General features: G+C 37.3%; 1 protein-coding gene across 1 annotated transcript in view; it reads right to left on the reverse strand.

The window, feature by feature from the left end:
- The window catches only part of LOC101027425 (cAMP and cAMP-inhibited cGMP 3',5'-cyclic phosphodiesterase 10A-like), a 128,488-nt gene that overhangs the window by 44,746 nt on the left and 67,895 nt on the right, over positions 1-15,847 (reverse strand). The window contains exons 11-14 of the mRNA XM_074406823.1: positions 12,854-12,996; positions 11,736-11,819; positions 9,994-10,144; positions 5,991-6,146 (exon numbers count right to left, since the gene is read on the reverse strand). Of these exons, the coding sequence (XP_074262924.1) occupies positions 5,991-6,146; positions 9,994-10,144; positions 11,736-11,819; positions 12,854-12,996 (534 nt within the window). The remainder of the gene's footprint in view (positions 1-5,990; positions 6,147-9,993; positions 10,145-11,735; positions 11,820-12,853; positions 12,997-15,847) is intronic.

Genomic DNA, 15,847 nt, shown 5'->3' on the forward strand with positions numbered 1-15,847 from the left:
GGTATCTGCTTTCCTTTGATGTGACCATCACCTCTGCATCAACACTTAATGCCTGTGACCTGAGAAAAACATGAAGTGTATTTCTCGCTTCATGTTTCAGTATGTCCGGCTGGTGCTCATGTACATATCTGCTTTCTGCAGGTCATGTGAAGGGAATCACAGTTGATACATTTTTATGCTTTGTATTTGCATGCCCTACTCTTTTTATCAACAGCAATTACCACCATAACCTGTTACGTTATAGTACACAAAAATTTGAGTCTGCTGTTGAATTTTTAAAAAAATTCTAAAATAAGGACTCCTTAGCCTAGGCTCTATAAATTCTGTTGGGGACAAAAGAGTTATAAACTCACTGTAATTCTACATAATACACTGAGTGTGTCATCTGTAAACTCATGCTTTTATCAGACTCCCAAAAGTGTCGACTGACCCAAACCTAAGATTCATTTTAAATAATTTATGCTATTTAAGAGTCATTACTTTTCAGTATTAAAGGAAGCTAGGTGAAAAAGCTCAGTAGAGGGCTTTTATAATAAAAAGGCATAACTCATTTGCTGTCTCCTTCAATATTTTACAAGAGTAAAGGGAACGAATGAATAAACAAAAAATAAATGTCTCCCTTTTCTTTAAGAGAATCTAGCATTTGCTGCTACCCAAACTAAAGAAAATGAGGCAGGGGGATACAAGCAATGAAGCACAGCAGATAAACAGTATCTTCTTTAAGCCTCCAGTCTCACATTCGTTAACACATAATAAAGCCTTACAATACAATGTAATACTCTTATATACCCATTGATAATTTTATTATGGTTAAGTAGTTTGAAGTCTATGTTAATTCAAGCTGGCTGATTCCATTTTGGATGCATCAAGCATGGAATAGTAAACTTTTTATACCCAGGAATGTTTTTAAAACTTAACAGGGGTGAACGGCATGTAATTCTCATCTCTGTGAAAGCACACAGGTAGGCTCTGGTTGTAAATGCTGTGGCTGAGATCCGATGTTAGAGAATGGAAACATTGTGGAAATTGGTGCCAATTCTTAAAGATGACCCAGGGACTCCCTTAAACAGATGACGGTCAAAATGCCTTCCAGCCCTTAATCTGAGGATCCTAAAGGCTCTGAGTACTCTGTCCACTGCTGGGGCGTTAGGGAGCCACTGCTTTCTTGCCACAGCTGTCTTTCCCATCACAATGAAGAACATACAATATGTCTTCCTTTTTTTGGCAGATATTTAATCTGTAGTGCTCCATTTTGTGTAAGGACATAGTAGTTCGGTAATTACTATATCCAAAGTTCCAAACAGTAAAAAAGTTTCATTTTTTAAGGAGTTGACAGTTTAGTGGAAGACATCTGGGCATAAAAGCATGTAATTAACATAGAGTGGAATGCTCTCTATGACTGAGCTAAATACATTACCATGGAAGAAGTCCTTTATTTACATGGAAGGCTTTTCCTTGGTGAGGACATGAATTCTGAAAGACGAGTAGAGGTAGGAGGAGCAGCGTGTGACGTGGGGCAGCTGAGATCACAGAAATAGTGATATTTGGTAGGAACTATAGAAAGTCCATACAGCTAAGCAAATTGAGTAGGGAAATAGGGAGTAGGAACCTCAAATAGTTTTTAATGGCTTGATTATGGAACTGAAATATCATCTTGAAGGTAATTATGAGCTGTTGACAGTTTTAAGTTAGCTGGCAACATGATGAGATTTGTGTTTCAGAGCTATCATTCCAGCAGCAGTGTAGACTGGAGGTAGGCCAGAGCCAAGGCAGGAAGACAGACTGACAGATCTTCCTCAGACAGTTTAAAACATATTATTATTAATCACAAATAACGCCTCAAAAAGTCCTATGATGCTAGGCTCTATTAAGGAGATTCTTACGGAAAGACCCTGAAGCTCACATTTCTGTGCCTGCATGACAACCAGTCCAGGCCTTGATCTTCAGCAATCCTGCCCCACTGTGTCAAGCACTGCTATAGGAAGCCAGAGGTATGGGCTGAATTGTTTAGGTACTTTAGGAAAAACAAGTCAATGAGGCAACTAAGTGCATCAAGCACTCATGATGGCAATGCCTTTAAAATACGTAAAATACTGATTTTGAAATTTAATTACCTAGTACATAAAACCACCTATTAGGAAGCATTATGGTATGGTAATTAAGAGCACAGATTTTGGAGTCCAATAATTCTAGTTTTTAATGTCATTCTGTATTAGTTATGTGACGAATAGTTAAACTCTTTGATGCGTATTACTCTCATTTGTAAAATGCAAATAATAATAATACCTATCTTACAGGGATATAATAAAAATAAGCTGTATTAAAATATGTGCAAAATAGTTAAGTTTCTGGTTCACTGTAAGCACCCAATACATGATAAAATGATGACTATTATAACAACGATGACTGATGATGATGATAAAATCTACCAGTGTAACTTCCACAGTCAGAATTAAGGAAAGAGAGATGAACAAACAAATATATGCCTAGAAATGAATCTGACAGCCAAACACCTTTTCCATTCAGAACATATCCATAGAAAAGGACAGATTTAAACTAGCCACCATGTCATATATTTTAGATTATTAGCACAGGTAGTGTTGAATATAAGTACAATAATTTTGCTGTAATTGTAATACATAACAGTAAATTATATGTAGTGCAGACAAATTGGAAGAACTCTCTAGCTGAGTCACAGAAATAGTACTGCTATACAGACTAGTAAGAAGCCATGGGATCCTGAAATGTGGGTATAAATAGATAATTTTCAGAAATGTGACCATATTTCAAAAGCAACAGATATTCACATCATGAAAGTACACATTGTTCTGTCTTATTTTCGTGACTGGAAGTTGGAGTTTTTAACTGTTACCCAAGGATATCATCTTAATTAGTCAAGCTTGTAGGTGTCTTCTGATGAAATATAAAACCAGCAGGACCTGGTAGTAATGGGATGGAATAATGGGAAGATAAGGCTAAAGAAGGGGAAAATGATGTTGCCGTCACAGAGACAGAAAATACAGAAGGCACCTACATAAGTATAACACCAAGCACAAGTCGGGCCGTACGGAACACAGAGTTCAAGCACTTGGGCCCAAGTCTGACTGAGCACTAGGCGGAATCACATGGGTCTGAGAGTCCTCAGGGTACCACTGTCAGTTAGAGCCACAGATGTGCCCAGTGGTGAGCCAATGAGAACAATGTAAGGGCAGAAGTCAGGGGACTCAGGCCTTCCTCACTCTAGACTGAGTTCCAGAGGACAGGGATTTATGCTTGTTCTGTTTATCACTTACTCCCAGTGCCTAAAGCAGGTGTTGGCAAATGGAAGGTGCTCAATAAATATGTTTGTTATTAAATTGAATTTTAGGAACCAGTTAGATGAATCTGGAAAGACACTCAGAGAAGTATCATGGGGATAACTGTAAAATCAGCCAGGAGTACAGACGTTTTCAGAAAAGGAAGATGCTCTTCTGAATATTCCTGCCCATGTAGATGGGGCTGTCTGTTTACGACCCCAGTATGATTTCTCCCTGAGCGTAGCTCAAATGGAAGGGTTTTTGTCAATCAAATATATAAATTTGTTTTTTCAAACTCGTAATATTTCATCTGAATTTGCAGCAATCCCTAGTTCTTATTCCCAGCTTCTGTTTCTGCAGTGTACGTAGGACCTTGTCTTCTCTAAGCAGGAGAACACATTTGCTATTACTACTTCATCAATGTCTGAAATTCCAGCTCTAATATCTGAACCTGTTCTCCCACACCTTTTTAAATGCTAACAGCTTACCTGTCTCAACTTAACTGATTGCCATGAGTTCCTGTTACTAGTTCTGATCATTTTTAGGAACACTGCATTCCATAATCTGCAATCTCCACCTTGCTGAGGATTTGCCACAATGGAGGCAAATCACCCTAAACATCCATTTTTGATGGCAGCAACTGGGCCAAGCCTTCTTAGGGCTTAGATGGACCTGGAGCTTCCTCATTCCCACCTGCCTCCATGTGACTGCCATATTACAAGGTTTATTTTTTATTCTACTCAGTGGCAATAAAGTTTGCAATTCTGACCTACTTCAAAACTAATCCTATTATATTTAAAATAGGCTTTCTAAAGAAATTCTATATTGGCTATTAAAATTCAGTTGTGATTAAACTGCTAGCAATGTTGCACTGTCAAGTGCACAAATTCATTTAGAACATGGGGTGCTAATTCAGTGACTCCTAGTTATTTCTAAGTGAAGTCATCCTGATGTTGTTTCTGGCATTCTTCTTCTTTTTTTGAGACGGAGTTTCGCTCTTGTTATCCAGGCTGGAGTGCAATGGCACGATCTCGGCTCACCGCAACCTCCGCCTCCTGGGTTCAGGCAATTCTCCTGCCTCAGCCTCCTGAGTAGCTGGGATTACAGGCACACGCCACCATGCCCAGCTAATGTTTTGTATTTTTAGTAGAGACGGGTTTCACCATGTTGACCAGGATGGTCTCGATCTCTTGACCTCGTGATCCACCCGCCTCGGCCTCCCAAAGTGCTGGGATTACAGGCATGAGCCACCGTGCCCGGCCTGGCATACTTCTTATACAAATGAATAGTCTCAAATGATGAGTGAGGTCAAAGTAGATATAAGCTGTCATGAAGTTTTGGAATGTTCATCTATTTACAAAAAGCATGTTTTACATGTATGTATAAACATGTACACATACATAGACACACACACACATTTTATCCTGTTTAAATTTCTATGTACACTTGTTTCATGCATGTATGTATCTATCTATCCAAACATATGTCATTTAAAAGAGCTGGTACGAAGCAAATGACAGAAATGGTGACTACATATTGCTTTCAGGACTGAGCTGGCCCATGAGCAAGCTCAACATCTGCTACCTACTGGGGATGGCTTGAAAATGACTAAACTAGCTCCATATCTAAAACACTGTTCACTTTTACACAGCAGGTCATTAGAAGAGCACGCACAATAGAGTAAGGTGATCATTTACCTGCGCAGGCCTGAGGAAATGAGACCTGGACAGGTACGTTTCTGAGTTTTAAGAAGGACTGAGCATGCAGCGCTGCCAATCACGTGTATGGTTAAATGAGGAGGCACTAATAGAAGCCTTCGGGAAACTGAGGGGAGAAAAAAAATCCTGGCGTTTAGAGGAGGCCCAGCCTGTTCAACAGAGAAAAACTGCACCAAGTGGCCAAGTCTTTCTGCTTTGCAACCTGCCTGTGGCCAATTACTCGTAGAGTCACTGTTGGCATTTTGCTGTGACATCCTGAAAACTCAAAATCCTTTCCCTTAGACACATCATCAGAAGACGTAACAACAATTTCTCTTCCTACTTAGAGATGCTGACAGTGAAAGGAATATACAGGGTCCACTATCTTAAGCCTCACACAGATTATATTTTCAAAAATTGTTTATGATAGGAATCAAATCATTATGATGTAACAGCTACCTTTTAAAGGTGAGTTTGAGAAAAACCATTTAAGAAAGAAGGAGCATGTATATCATATTGAAGTGATACCTGAGATTGTCTATACCAATTACCAAGAACATCTTAAAAGCAACAAAGTAAAAAAACAGACAATGTAAAAAAAAAAATAAGGCCACATACAATGCACTTAAAACCTTAAATTTATCTAACTTTAAAGATTTACTGTTTAATACATTCTGGTTCAAGAATAAGTTAATCTATAAAATTAATTGATTTAAACTATGTAAAGTAAGTATTGCTTTAGGATTCCATGTACTTATGGATATAGTATTTTAAAAACAAATGTGATTGCAAAATACATATATTCAAAATCTTTGTAAAGAATTCTTTATGCAAAAAACATGATTATTTAATTATGACTATAAATATAAGGTCCTACAATAAAATGCAGCTGTTGGTTTTGAGGAAGCCAGACTGATCTTCCATTTCCACCTATGAAGTATCACTGTCTCTTAGGTAGCCCTTTAGACAAAGCGGGAGATGGTGCGAGGGGACTCACCTGGAGGATGGACACCGTCTGGGAGAAGTGGTGCTGCTCCATGGTGGAGGTGGAGTAGAGAGCTGCCAGAGCGTGGTTGGACTTCTGCAGGTAGCTGTTACTAAAGCCCCTGTGGTCCAGGTCATGACACAGACACGCAATCAGCAGTCCTTTGCGCTTAAAAGATAATATGATGCAAAGATATTCAAAACACAGAAACAAACTAGAGCACACTTACAGCTCACATTCATGTCACATGACTTTCTGGCATTAATACAGCAAACACCCTTAGGGATATTTGAATTTCCAGATAATCTAACTTATTTATAGCCCCTTTCTTTGTTTCTCTGCTTATGAATCTGACAGTCAAATTATTTTTTAGTTTCTCTCTTAACTCTAGGAATAGGTGCAGGAGGTATCAAATTAAAGGTGATATAAAACAAATGTTCCAAAGAATTACAGATAAAGCAAATCCCCACAAAGAAAAGCCAGTTTCTGCAAAACCTTTTCGGTGTTAAATTCTAGCAATGCTATTGCTATTATAAACAATAAACATAACAGGTAAGAAAGGCAAACATATAGGAAAAAGGGAGAGCAGGCTAAAGGGAATTAGAGGGAGTCAGGTTGGTTATGAAATAAAGTACTACGCAGGCAGGTCTCATGAAAAGGCCAGGTGTGAGCAAAGACCTGAGAGAGGGGAAGGAGAGGTGAGCGGAGTGTGGGAGAGGATCACACCAGGCCCGGGAGCAGTGGGAACACACACTTGAAGACGAGTGTGCCCTGAGACTTGGAGGACTAGGAAGGCGGCCAGCGGGGCAGAGTCGGGGAAGGCAGTCATCACATAGACCTCACATTCTCAGTGATCGGGGGAACTATTGGTACGGGGTTTTAGCAGAGCAGTGTTATCATCTTCCTTACATGTTTAGAAGATTATTCTGGCAACTGTGTTGAAAACGGACTCCAGGGGGATGAGAGATCAGTGAGGAGGTTTCTAACGTAATTGAGACAAAATGTAACAGAACTTTATTGAGACAAAATGTAACAGAACTTTAGACCAGGATAGTAACAAGGAAACCTTCTAAGGGGTGATTAAAGTCTGGATGCAATTTGCAGGCAGAACCAACAGGATTTTTTGACTGTCAGATGTGAAAAGGAAGGAGGTGAGGAGGGGGTCAAATATGATCTCAAATTTTTTGGCCTTAGAAGCTGTCATGCTTACCATCGACTGATACGGGAGAACTGTAGGTGGAACGGGTTTGAGGAGAGAGGTCAGGAGTTCATATTTAGACTGGGTGAGAAGTCTACTTGATAGGCAAGTGGAGATCTGACAAGTGGAGATTTTGATTTGCAGGTAGAAGCTATTGAAACCTCAAGGTCTGGAGACAGCCCTTGGCTGAAGAAATGAAACTGTCAGTGCTCATGTGGCATTTAAGGCCACATGATTGGCTGAGCTCACCAAGGTCATAGTTTTGAGGACAGAAAAGGGTCAAGGTCTAAGCTCTCAAGTATTCCACCTTTAATACATGAGGAAAGAGAAGGAATAAGAAACACCACCAACAAAAAAACCCAAGGGAGGAACAGCCAGTGCATCTGCAGAAAAACCAAGAGTGCCGAGTGTCCCGGGATTCAAGTGAAGTCACTGAGTGCTGACCCTTGGATCTCACAAGGTGCAGGTCACTGGTGACCTGGAGCAGGGCATTTTCTGGGATGTTAAGGTCAGAAGCTTGCTCAGAGTCATTTTCAGAAAGAATTCAAGGACAGGATTTTGAAAGAGCCAGTAGGTTAACACTTACATGGGGTTTAGTGCAATGAAGAGCTAAGAAACAGGGAGGGAGCTGAGCAGAGCAGCAGATCCGAGCATATTGTAAGATGGAAGTCAAAAATGCATGCTTACATGCAGACAGCAATGATCCAGAAAAGAGGGGTGAGAGCATGATAACGGAGGAAAAGAGCAGAGTGGGAAGCATGGCTAGGCAGTGTTCTCAAAGAGGTGGAGGTGACAGAGATGATAAAGAGAAGGGTCAGCTCTGGAGAGGAGTGTGATGATTTCAGGGACGTGGGCAAGGCAGAGTCTGCTGAGGGCAGACGTTGACAGATGGGGGTGCTGCTGCGGGAGTCAGCAGAGGTTCTCACAGGCGCATTTTTAGCGATATGCCTGCTTCTTCTTTATCCTGATAATGCAGAACTGGTTTTTCCCGTAACATAATTGGAAGGGAAATCTCACCAGTAACCCCTAACCCCATGAAACATCATGTTAGCAATCATAGTTGCCTGACGTTCTTAAGATAACTGAATTACTTACGTTGTTAGCAATTTTGTTTTGGGGTGGTTTCCATGTTTATGTTGCTGTGTTATCACCATGTACCTGCTAAGAAATCTCAAGGTTTTATAATCTTGTACAATACGTAAAAGTTATCATCTTTCCAGTTTTTAAACTCATTTTAAAAATTGATATGACTTTCAGTAGTTTTATTAAAGGTGTGCCAGAATCATACATCTGAAAATAATGTATAAATAATTACCCTTGTTAAGCATTTCCCTTTAAAAAGATCAAATGATAACTTCTAATGGTTCTGTCAGAGATTAAATTTCCTCTTTATAAAATATGTTTTAAATATTTGCATATGTTATTTGGAGATTATTTTTCAGGCAAAACGATCTGAGGTTTTGGGAAAATGTAATGATATAATTCCAGAAATGACTTAGGAACTTAAATGAGAGTCAACTTGTATCAACAGTTTTTCTCACTTACCTTTAAATTTTCAATTTTTTGAATATAAATTCCAATGCTATTTGAAAGTATAATTTCTATAGTTCTTAAACTCGCAGGGTGTGGCAAAATGGCAAAATGAGACAATGAAATTGCTTTCTTAAAAGGAACAGAATGGAGAAAATGCTGAAAGTCTCAATACACAGGGTTCAACAGAAAAGGACATTGTTTAGACAAACATGAAAAAAGAAGAAATTTCATCTGGATCTTCTGGGGGGAGGTTATAAATAATAAATTACTGATTAGGCTAAACTCCACTTGAGCTAAAGATTTTTTTAAAAAACTAGAGGATAATTTTTTTATTCTTTCTTTAAAATGCTACGTTTTATTTTGTTTTTGTTTTTCCTAGAATGCATCTTCCGAGTTTTCCACTCAGACCGTGAATTTGGTCCAGTAGGATGGAAAAAGGATAGGATGGACCTTCACGAGTACAGGATTCTAGTTTAAATGTGAATCTGAGAAGAGTACAATTTATTTATCACAAAGATGACAGCTCCTTTCTCTGCACAGTCATATGTCAGCTAAAAGATTATCCCAGTTTTACAAAGGAGAGAAGGGAGGACTCCATCTAAGGTGTAAGTAGACACTACCAGGCCCCACGTGGTCAGAAGGAGGAATATCCTTCAAGGTCAGGATTGTCCAGATGTGGAATCAGCAACCTTGTGGCCAGGAGTCACTAAGCACTTAGCCTGGCTTTCAAGTGAGGGAATTTGACTGTGGTTGGTGAATGGAAGTGGCCATCTCCAATTCTAACTCTGAGATTCTGAAAGCTTTGGATATGTCACTAACTCTGGGTGTTTAAATTCAGGTAAATTAATTAAACATTTCAGACCCTTTGCCTCCTCATGCTGGAGGAGATCAAAACCACTTATGTCTTCACTGTATTTAATAATCTAAGTTCTGAAACTGGCAGGATATGTCTACATTATCCAGGGCATATGAGCAATGAATAAAATTCACTGTTTATATCCCTTCAGAGCATTTAAGCTTTAATAGAGAAGACAGACTAAAGAATTAGTGTTTCCTTGGGGGATATTTTGGTGAACTTAAAATTTCTTTTATCTACATTTCCTATGCAAAATAGTATGCTAAATGTTTGGGTATAGGAATCTAAAAATGGGCTGCTATTGATTTATTGAAACAAAATTTTTCTTGGAATAACAGGTCACAAATCCATGTCAACAATACGCTCCTGATAGGCAGTATTCAATCTACTGAGGTTACGAGGAACGGTGGTAAAGACTGCACACCCACCTCAAGGTCCGTGAAAAGCGTGTGGTTGTTCCGAAGTATGGCGTACATGCAGTGCGCCACAGTGACTGCATGCTTCCAGTTGTGATAGGGAACTCGCCGGTAGTTCTTCTTCACAGACATAATAAAACGACACAACTTTTCAAGCTCAAAGCTGCATGGAAGAGAAATTGTCATGACTGAAACCAGTAGTGAACCACTATGTTGTAGGAGAACCTTCTAGTTTAGGTACACACATGTCTGTACCCTTATACTCCTGCAACTCTCAAGATTTCCACGCTGACTGAGCCCATGAGCACCGAAAACTCAATCACCATTTCCTTTCCATTTCTCCAGCAAAAAAGAAGAGAATAAAGACTCTTTGATAGTATCTGTTCTGATATAGTAACTGTCCCGCCAGTGAGAAAATACCAGTATTAGCACGCAGTCACCCGTCACCGGCCCTCATGATCTTCCTTAGTTTTATGTTCATTTCCGACACCCCACAGTGCTCAAAAGACAACACAGTACCATCTTGTTAAAGGGTATTCTGAGCTAATATTTTCCAAAAGGAATACTCAGACTTACAAACTGCAAATATCATGATTCTTTTCTAGAGTGACTATACTTTCAAAGTAATTCCAAAGTATAAAGTATTATTATACACTCAAATTAAGTATCAAATGACCGCATCCAAATATTGACACAGTATATAACATAATATGATGTATATTTTTACCTATATGTTATACTTTATGTTTATGTATTTTTATATTATGTACTTAAGACCCTACAAACTCTCAAACTAGATTTGAGACAGCTTAAATCAAAAGCGTATATAAAACAGGGATTTCTAAAATACCAAGTAAGTCAAGAATTCATAAAAACTTAACATATAACCTGTGTTTTCTTCCACTGAAAATTTTCAAATGTCTTTGAAGTATAAGGCATGGCATTTTAAGAATTCCAACTGGTCAAACTGTCAACTGCATTCTGAGAATTCACTGGAGTTAGGTATCCTATGAATATCCTTTTGAAACACTAATTTATAAAAAGTCACAGCTAGAAAAGACACAGGTTTCAAGAAAAATGCCGGTTTAGGTCTAGAGAAACTAAGAGGCTCTGTAAGACATTAATTCCTAAATGAGTAAAAAAGAGCAAAAGAAAACAATTCTTGCATTTTAACATTGTGTGTTTACACTGTGAAGGATCAGATATAAAGTCAGGAAAGGCCTCTGTGACAGGCCAAGGAGAGTGGGGAAAGATTTACAAGAAAATGGCGCCATAATTAAATTACTGACAAAGTACTGCACTTCGAATAAGGAGACATATTACTTTTTTATCTATTCTAATAGATACAGTATATGACGTTAAGTTGAAAGTTGATGCTAAATTTACATGTGGTATTCTAAACATGGTTTTTAAAAGCGTATAATTCTGGTTAGTAGTAACGCCTGTCTGTTTCAGTTACATAGGCAAAGGAATTCCAGCCTCTGTTTTTATGAAAGCTTTTTAGATTTTCTAACCAGGCTACAACCACGTTGCTAGACAACCCGATAGCCCCTACAGAGAATCTGAAAAGGCTATATATTTGTACAATAATCTCAGCCCTTTTTTATTTGAATATTTAGAAAAAACGTAATGCATATATGTAATATTTTTAAATGACTATAAACAAAGATGGTGGTGGCGAGGCATCTACGTAGAAGGAAGAAGAGGTTATGTCACCCAAAATTTTAAAAAGTAAATTCTAAAGGCATTCATACCCGCACGTCCCACAGGACCGATGAACCATATAGACAAAAATTCCAGGCCACATGTTTTCGAAAGGACCAATGTCAAAGTGGAATCTGAAATTTTAAAAGGGCAGTTTATCACTAAATGTAATTAGAATAAACATAATAACTAAAGAGAATAATTTAACTTTTTGTCCCAAGGAGCTAAAGAGACACCTGGAGCTCGGCCATCCCTTTTCCTGCCTTCTCAGCCACATCTCTCGGTACTGAAGATTTCCAGGGAGAAATTCCACATATTCCCTTAGAAATCTAGTCCAATATTTGAGGTGCTGATTCATTTTCTATTAATCTGTTTAAAAATGATGCTTCATTTGCTATCAGAAAAATTAAAAGTACTAAAAGGTATATTACAAATATTAGATACATACTCAATCACAGAAAAGGGGGAAAGCCTTTTGGAGTTGTAATTGTTCTATCTCCTATTTTAACTGATAATAATTTCACTAATATAAACACCAAAGTTACAACCTATTTTTCGTTTGCTAATTTAGTTACCAACATTAGACTTGAATAAACAGTATGGCATAATATATACTATAATTTTAATTGTAAGGCAAATATTAGACCTAAGTCACTTCTGAAGGTTGCCTATGTAGATAGTGTACACTTACACTACAGTGAACATAAAGTTATCACAGGTCCCACCCTCTAGTAACTGAAATATATTAACATAGGATTAAAAAATAAAGTATGAAAGTCAAATTATGACAACATTCTTGAATTTAATTTCGAAATTTAAATTTATACGGAAATGAGGACTTTCTGGTATCTTATGTTAAATGCCATTCTGAATGTTAAATATTACATGGTATAAAGTATGCAAGAGACTAATGAGAAATGCTAACGTTTAGGTTAACTCATTTCAAAACTGAGTTCCGATTTTCTTTTTTAAGATAATGTGATCTGGCCTTTATTTCCAAGTCCTATCACAATATCAAATCACTTCAGAGGGAGAAAATGGCAACACATGGAACCCCACATGTAATATGTGTATAATAATTGTGACTCTAATTCTACAACCTGCTTCACTTTAAGTTCAATTCAATTAAAAATGCTTCCTGAAGAAACCAACAAAGCAGCAGACTTACAATTCAATTTCCTTGCAGAGACGCCCAGGAAGGGTGAATCGCATGAGGCCTTGCCACTCCTCTGCAGTACAAACGCTATGGTAGGACAGCTTTTCCATCATTATCCGGTAAATGCACTCTGAGTGACGAATTCTATGATACATCTAGAAAGCAAATCCCAAAAAAATCCCCCAAGTTAAAAGAATGTTTAAATTGTCTTGTCACTGAAGTTCAGAATTTGGTTTTAAAGAATCAGAACTAAAATTAAAACCAAGGTGGAATTATTTTTTTTATTATCCGTATTTCCATATGCACTGGGATATGCATACGTGACTGCAGATTCAAAGTAAATAGCTTTTAAAAAATGATATCAACGCTTTAAAAGTTTTTATCAGAGATTATCTCTGGTTAATGAGATTACTTGGCATTTGTCTTCTTTAAAATACTCTATTTCTAAATTTTTAAATGATAAAAATTAAACACATTCATTTTATAATCAGAAAATGATATTAGTACTTTTAAATATCAATATAAGATCTAAGGTAATTCTCAATCTGTTAAAACAAAAATTTTACCACATTTCACCTGCACATCAAATTCAACTTCCTTGGGAAGGTTTTATCATCATTTCTTTCTCTTGGTTTTTAGTCTTGACTGTGTATTTTTACTATTCTTAACAAGACTGAATTTGGGATGTTATTGGTGTTACAGCAATAAATTCAAATGAGTTTGCATTCGTCACAGACTGTGCCCATAAAGTATATAAATTGGTAATTACATTAATCAAAATGGATAGGTACATTTCACCATTCTATTAGGTTGAACTCTTGTGTAGCTGTATCTGTGTGCAAATGTTTTACTAATAATTATAAATTAATATATGAGATAAAATAAAAACATGCAGTGGAGGCAAAGGAATGGGTCAGTATTTATGCCTGTGAATTATTAAATAGGTGGGATTAGTTAGGAACTGTCTAAAGCAAATTAATACCGAAACCATGGTGGTAAGCTACAGTAGCTTTCTCAACATTTTGCATTTTTTAAATAACATTTTCTACAGGATAGCTCACCATCTATAGGTAGGACTATCCAGTCCACATAACAATATGAATGGAAGCCAGGTACAGTGGCTCACACCTGTAATCCCAGCACTTTGGGAGGGCAAGGTGGGTGGATTATCTAAGATGAGGAGTTCAAGACCAGCCTGGCCAACATGGCAAAAACCTATCTCTACTAAAAATACAAAAATCAGCTAGGTGTGGTGGTGCATGCCTGTAATCTCAGCTACTTGGGAGGCTGAGACAGGAGAATCACTTGAACCTGGGAGGTGGAGGTTGCAGTGAGCTGAGATTGCATCATTGCACTCCAGCTTGGCAACAACAATGAAAAAAAAAAAAAAAAAAAGAATGGCGCTAAACGGGCCAAGAGTGAAGATATTGTCTTTATGTCATCATTTAAAAACATTTAGCTTCATTCTTGGTGATCCCAAAGTCCTCTTATGTTTGATTGTGAAAATCTTATCAGTAAACAAATTGTGGAAATGCAAACCCAATGAATGAATATACAGTTAGTAATTACGTGCACACAAACAGCATTAATGTATTATTTATATTATAAATAGAAATTAAAAACATTAAAATTAAGTGGGTATATTTTTAAATATTTTACTTACCAAATAAGTCTTTGTTCTTACTAAAAAATTACATATTTCTAGATTAAAGTACTATAATTAAATGTTATTAATCATCAACTGCTTTAATACTTTTGGAAATAGTGATTTAAGGGATGGTTCAGTTTATTTCACTATTTAGATTTTCAGTTATACTATTTGAGAAAAGTATTCGTTAAGAAGTATGTTGATTCAAAATGGAATAAAGGTGTATTGGCTGTGACTAACGCCTGTAATCCCAGCACTTTGGGAAGCAGAGGCAGGTGGCAAGACCAGCCTGGCCAACAGAGCGAAACCCTGTTTCTACTAAAAGCACAAAAAAATTAGACAGATGTGGTGGCACACACTTGTAATCCTAGCTACTCAGGAGGCTGAGGCACGAGAATCATTTGAACAGGGGAGGCAGGAGGTGGAGGTTGCAACGAGCTGAGACTGCACCACTACACGTCAGCCTGGGTGACGGGGTGACAGAGCGAGATTCTCTCTCAAAAAAAAAAAAAAAAAAAAAAAAAGGTTGTATTGGCTGTTCTTAAAAATTACACTTATATTTTTGTTTCCTAACGACTAATATGCTTGGTTGAAATTTAAATATATTTACATTTTTCTTGATGTCAATAAGTTGACCCTGCAAACTAATCAGCTGCATTTTTATATATTATCTAAACGGTTTCAAAATCAATGAAAACTCTTTGTGGAGAAGATCTGTGTCAGTTAAAACCTGCTTCATAAAACAAAATCATTAAAAATTCTATTTTAAAGGTAGAAGGAAAGGGGGAATAAAGAACAGATTAAATATGTAGAAAAACAAATAGCAAGATGGTGGATTTACACCTAAACATAAATGTGAATGGTCTAAACATCATGATTAGAAGTCAAGGACTGTCAGACTGAGTGAAAAGTATGGGTCAACTATATAGTGCTTATAAGAATTCTACTTGAACTATAAAGACATAGGGAAAAATTTAAATGATGGAAAAGCTATACTATTTAATACCAGTCAAAAACAAGTTACAATGGCTTTATTAGTAGTAACAGGCAAGGTAGATTTCAGAACAAAACTATTATCAGGGATAAAGAAAATCATTTCAAGTAACAACAGGGGGAGGTTATTACAAGAATATAACAACCCTAAGTGCTACGCACCTAATAAGATAGTTTTGGTATACAAGAAGCAAACAGTGATAGAATTGCAAGTAAAAGAGACAGATAGATAAATCCACAATTACAGTTAGAGATTTCACACCACCCTTTGAACTGAACTTCTCAAATATCAACCCAATCAAAATCCTAGTAGGCTTTTTTGTGGGGAATTAAAAGCTGATTCTGTAATTCATATGGAAATTCAA

This window comes from Saimiri boliviensis, chromosome 1, assembly GCF_048565385.1.
Source record: "Saimiri boliviensis isolate mSaiBol1 chromosome 1, mSaiBol1.pri, whole genome shotgun sequence".
In the NCBI taxonomy this organism is placed as follows: domain Eukaryota; kingdom Metazoa; phylum Chordata; class Mammalia; order Primates; family Cebidae; genus Saimiri; species Saimiri boliviensis.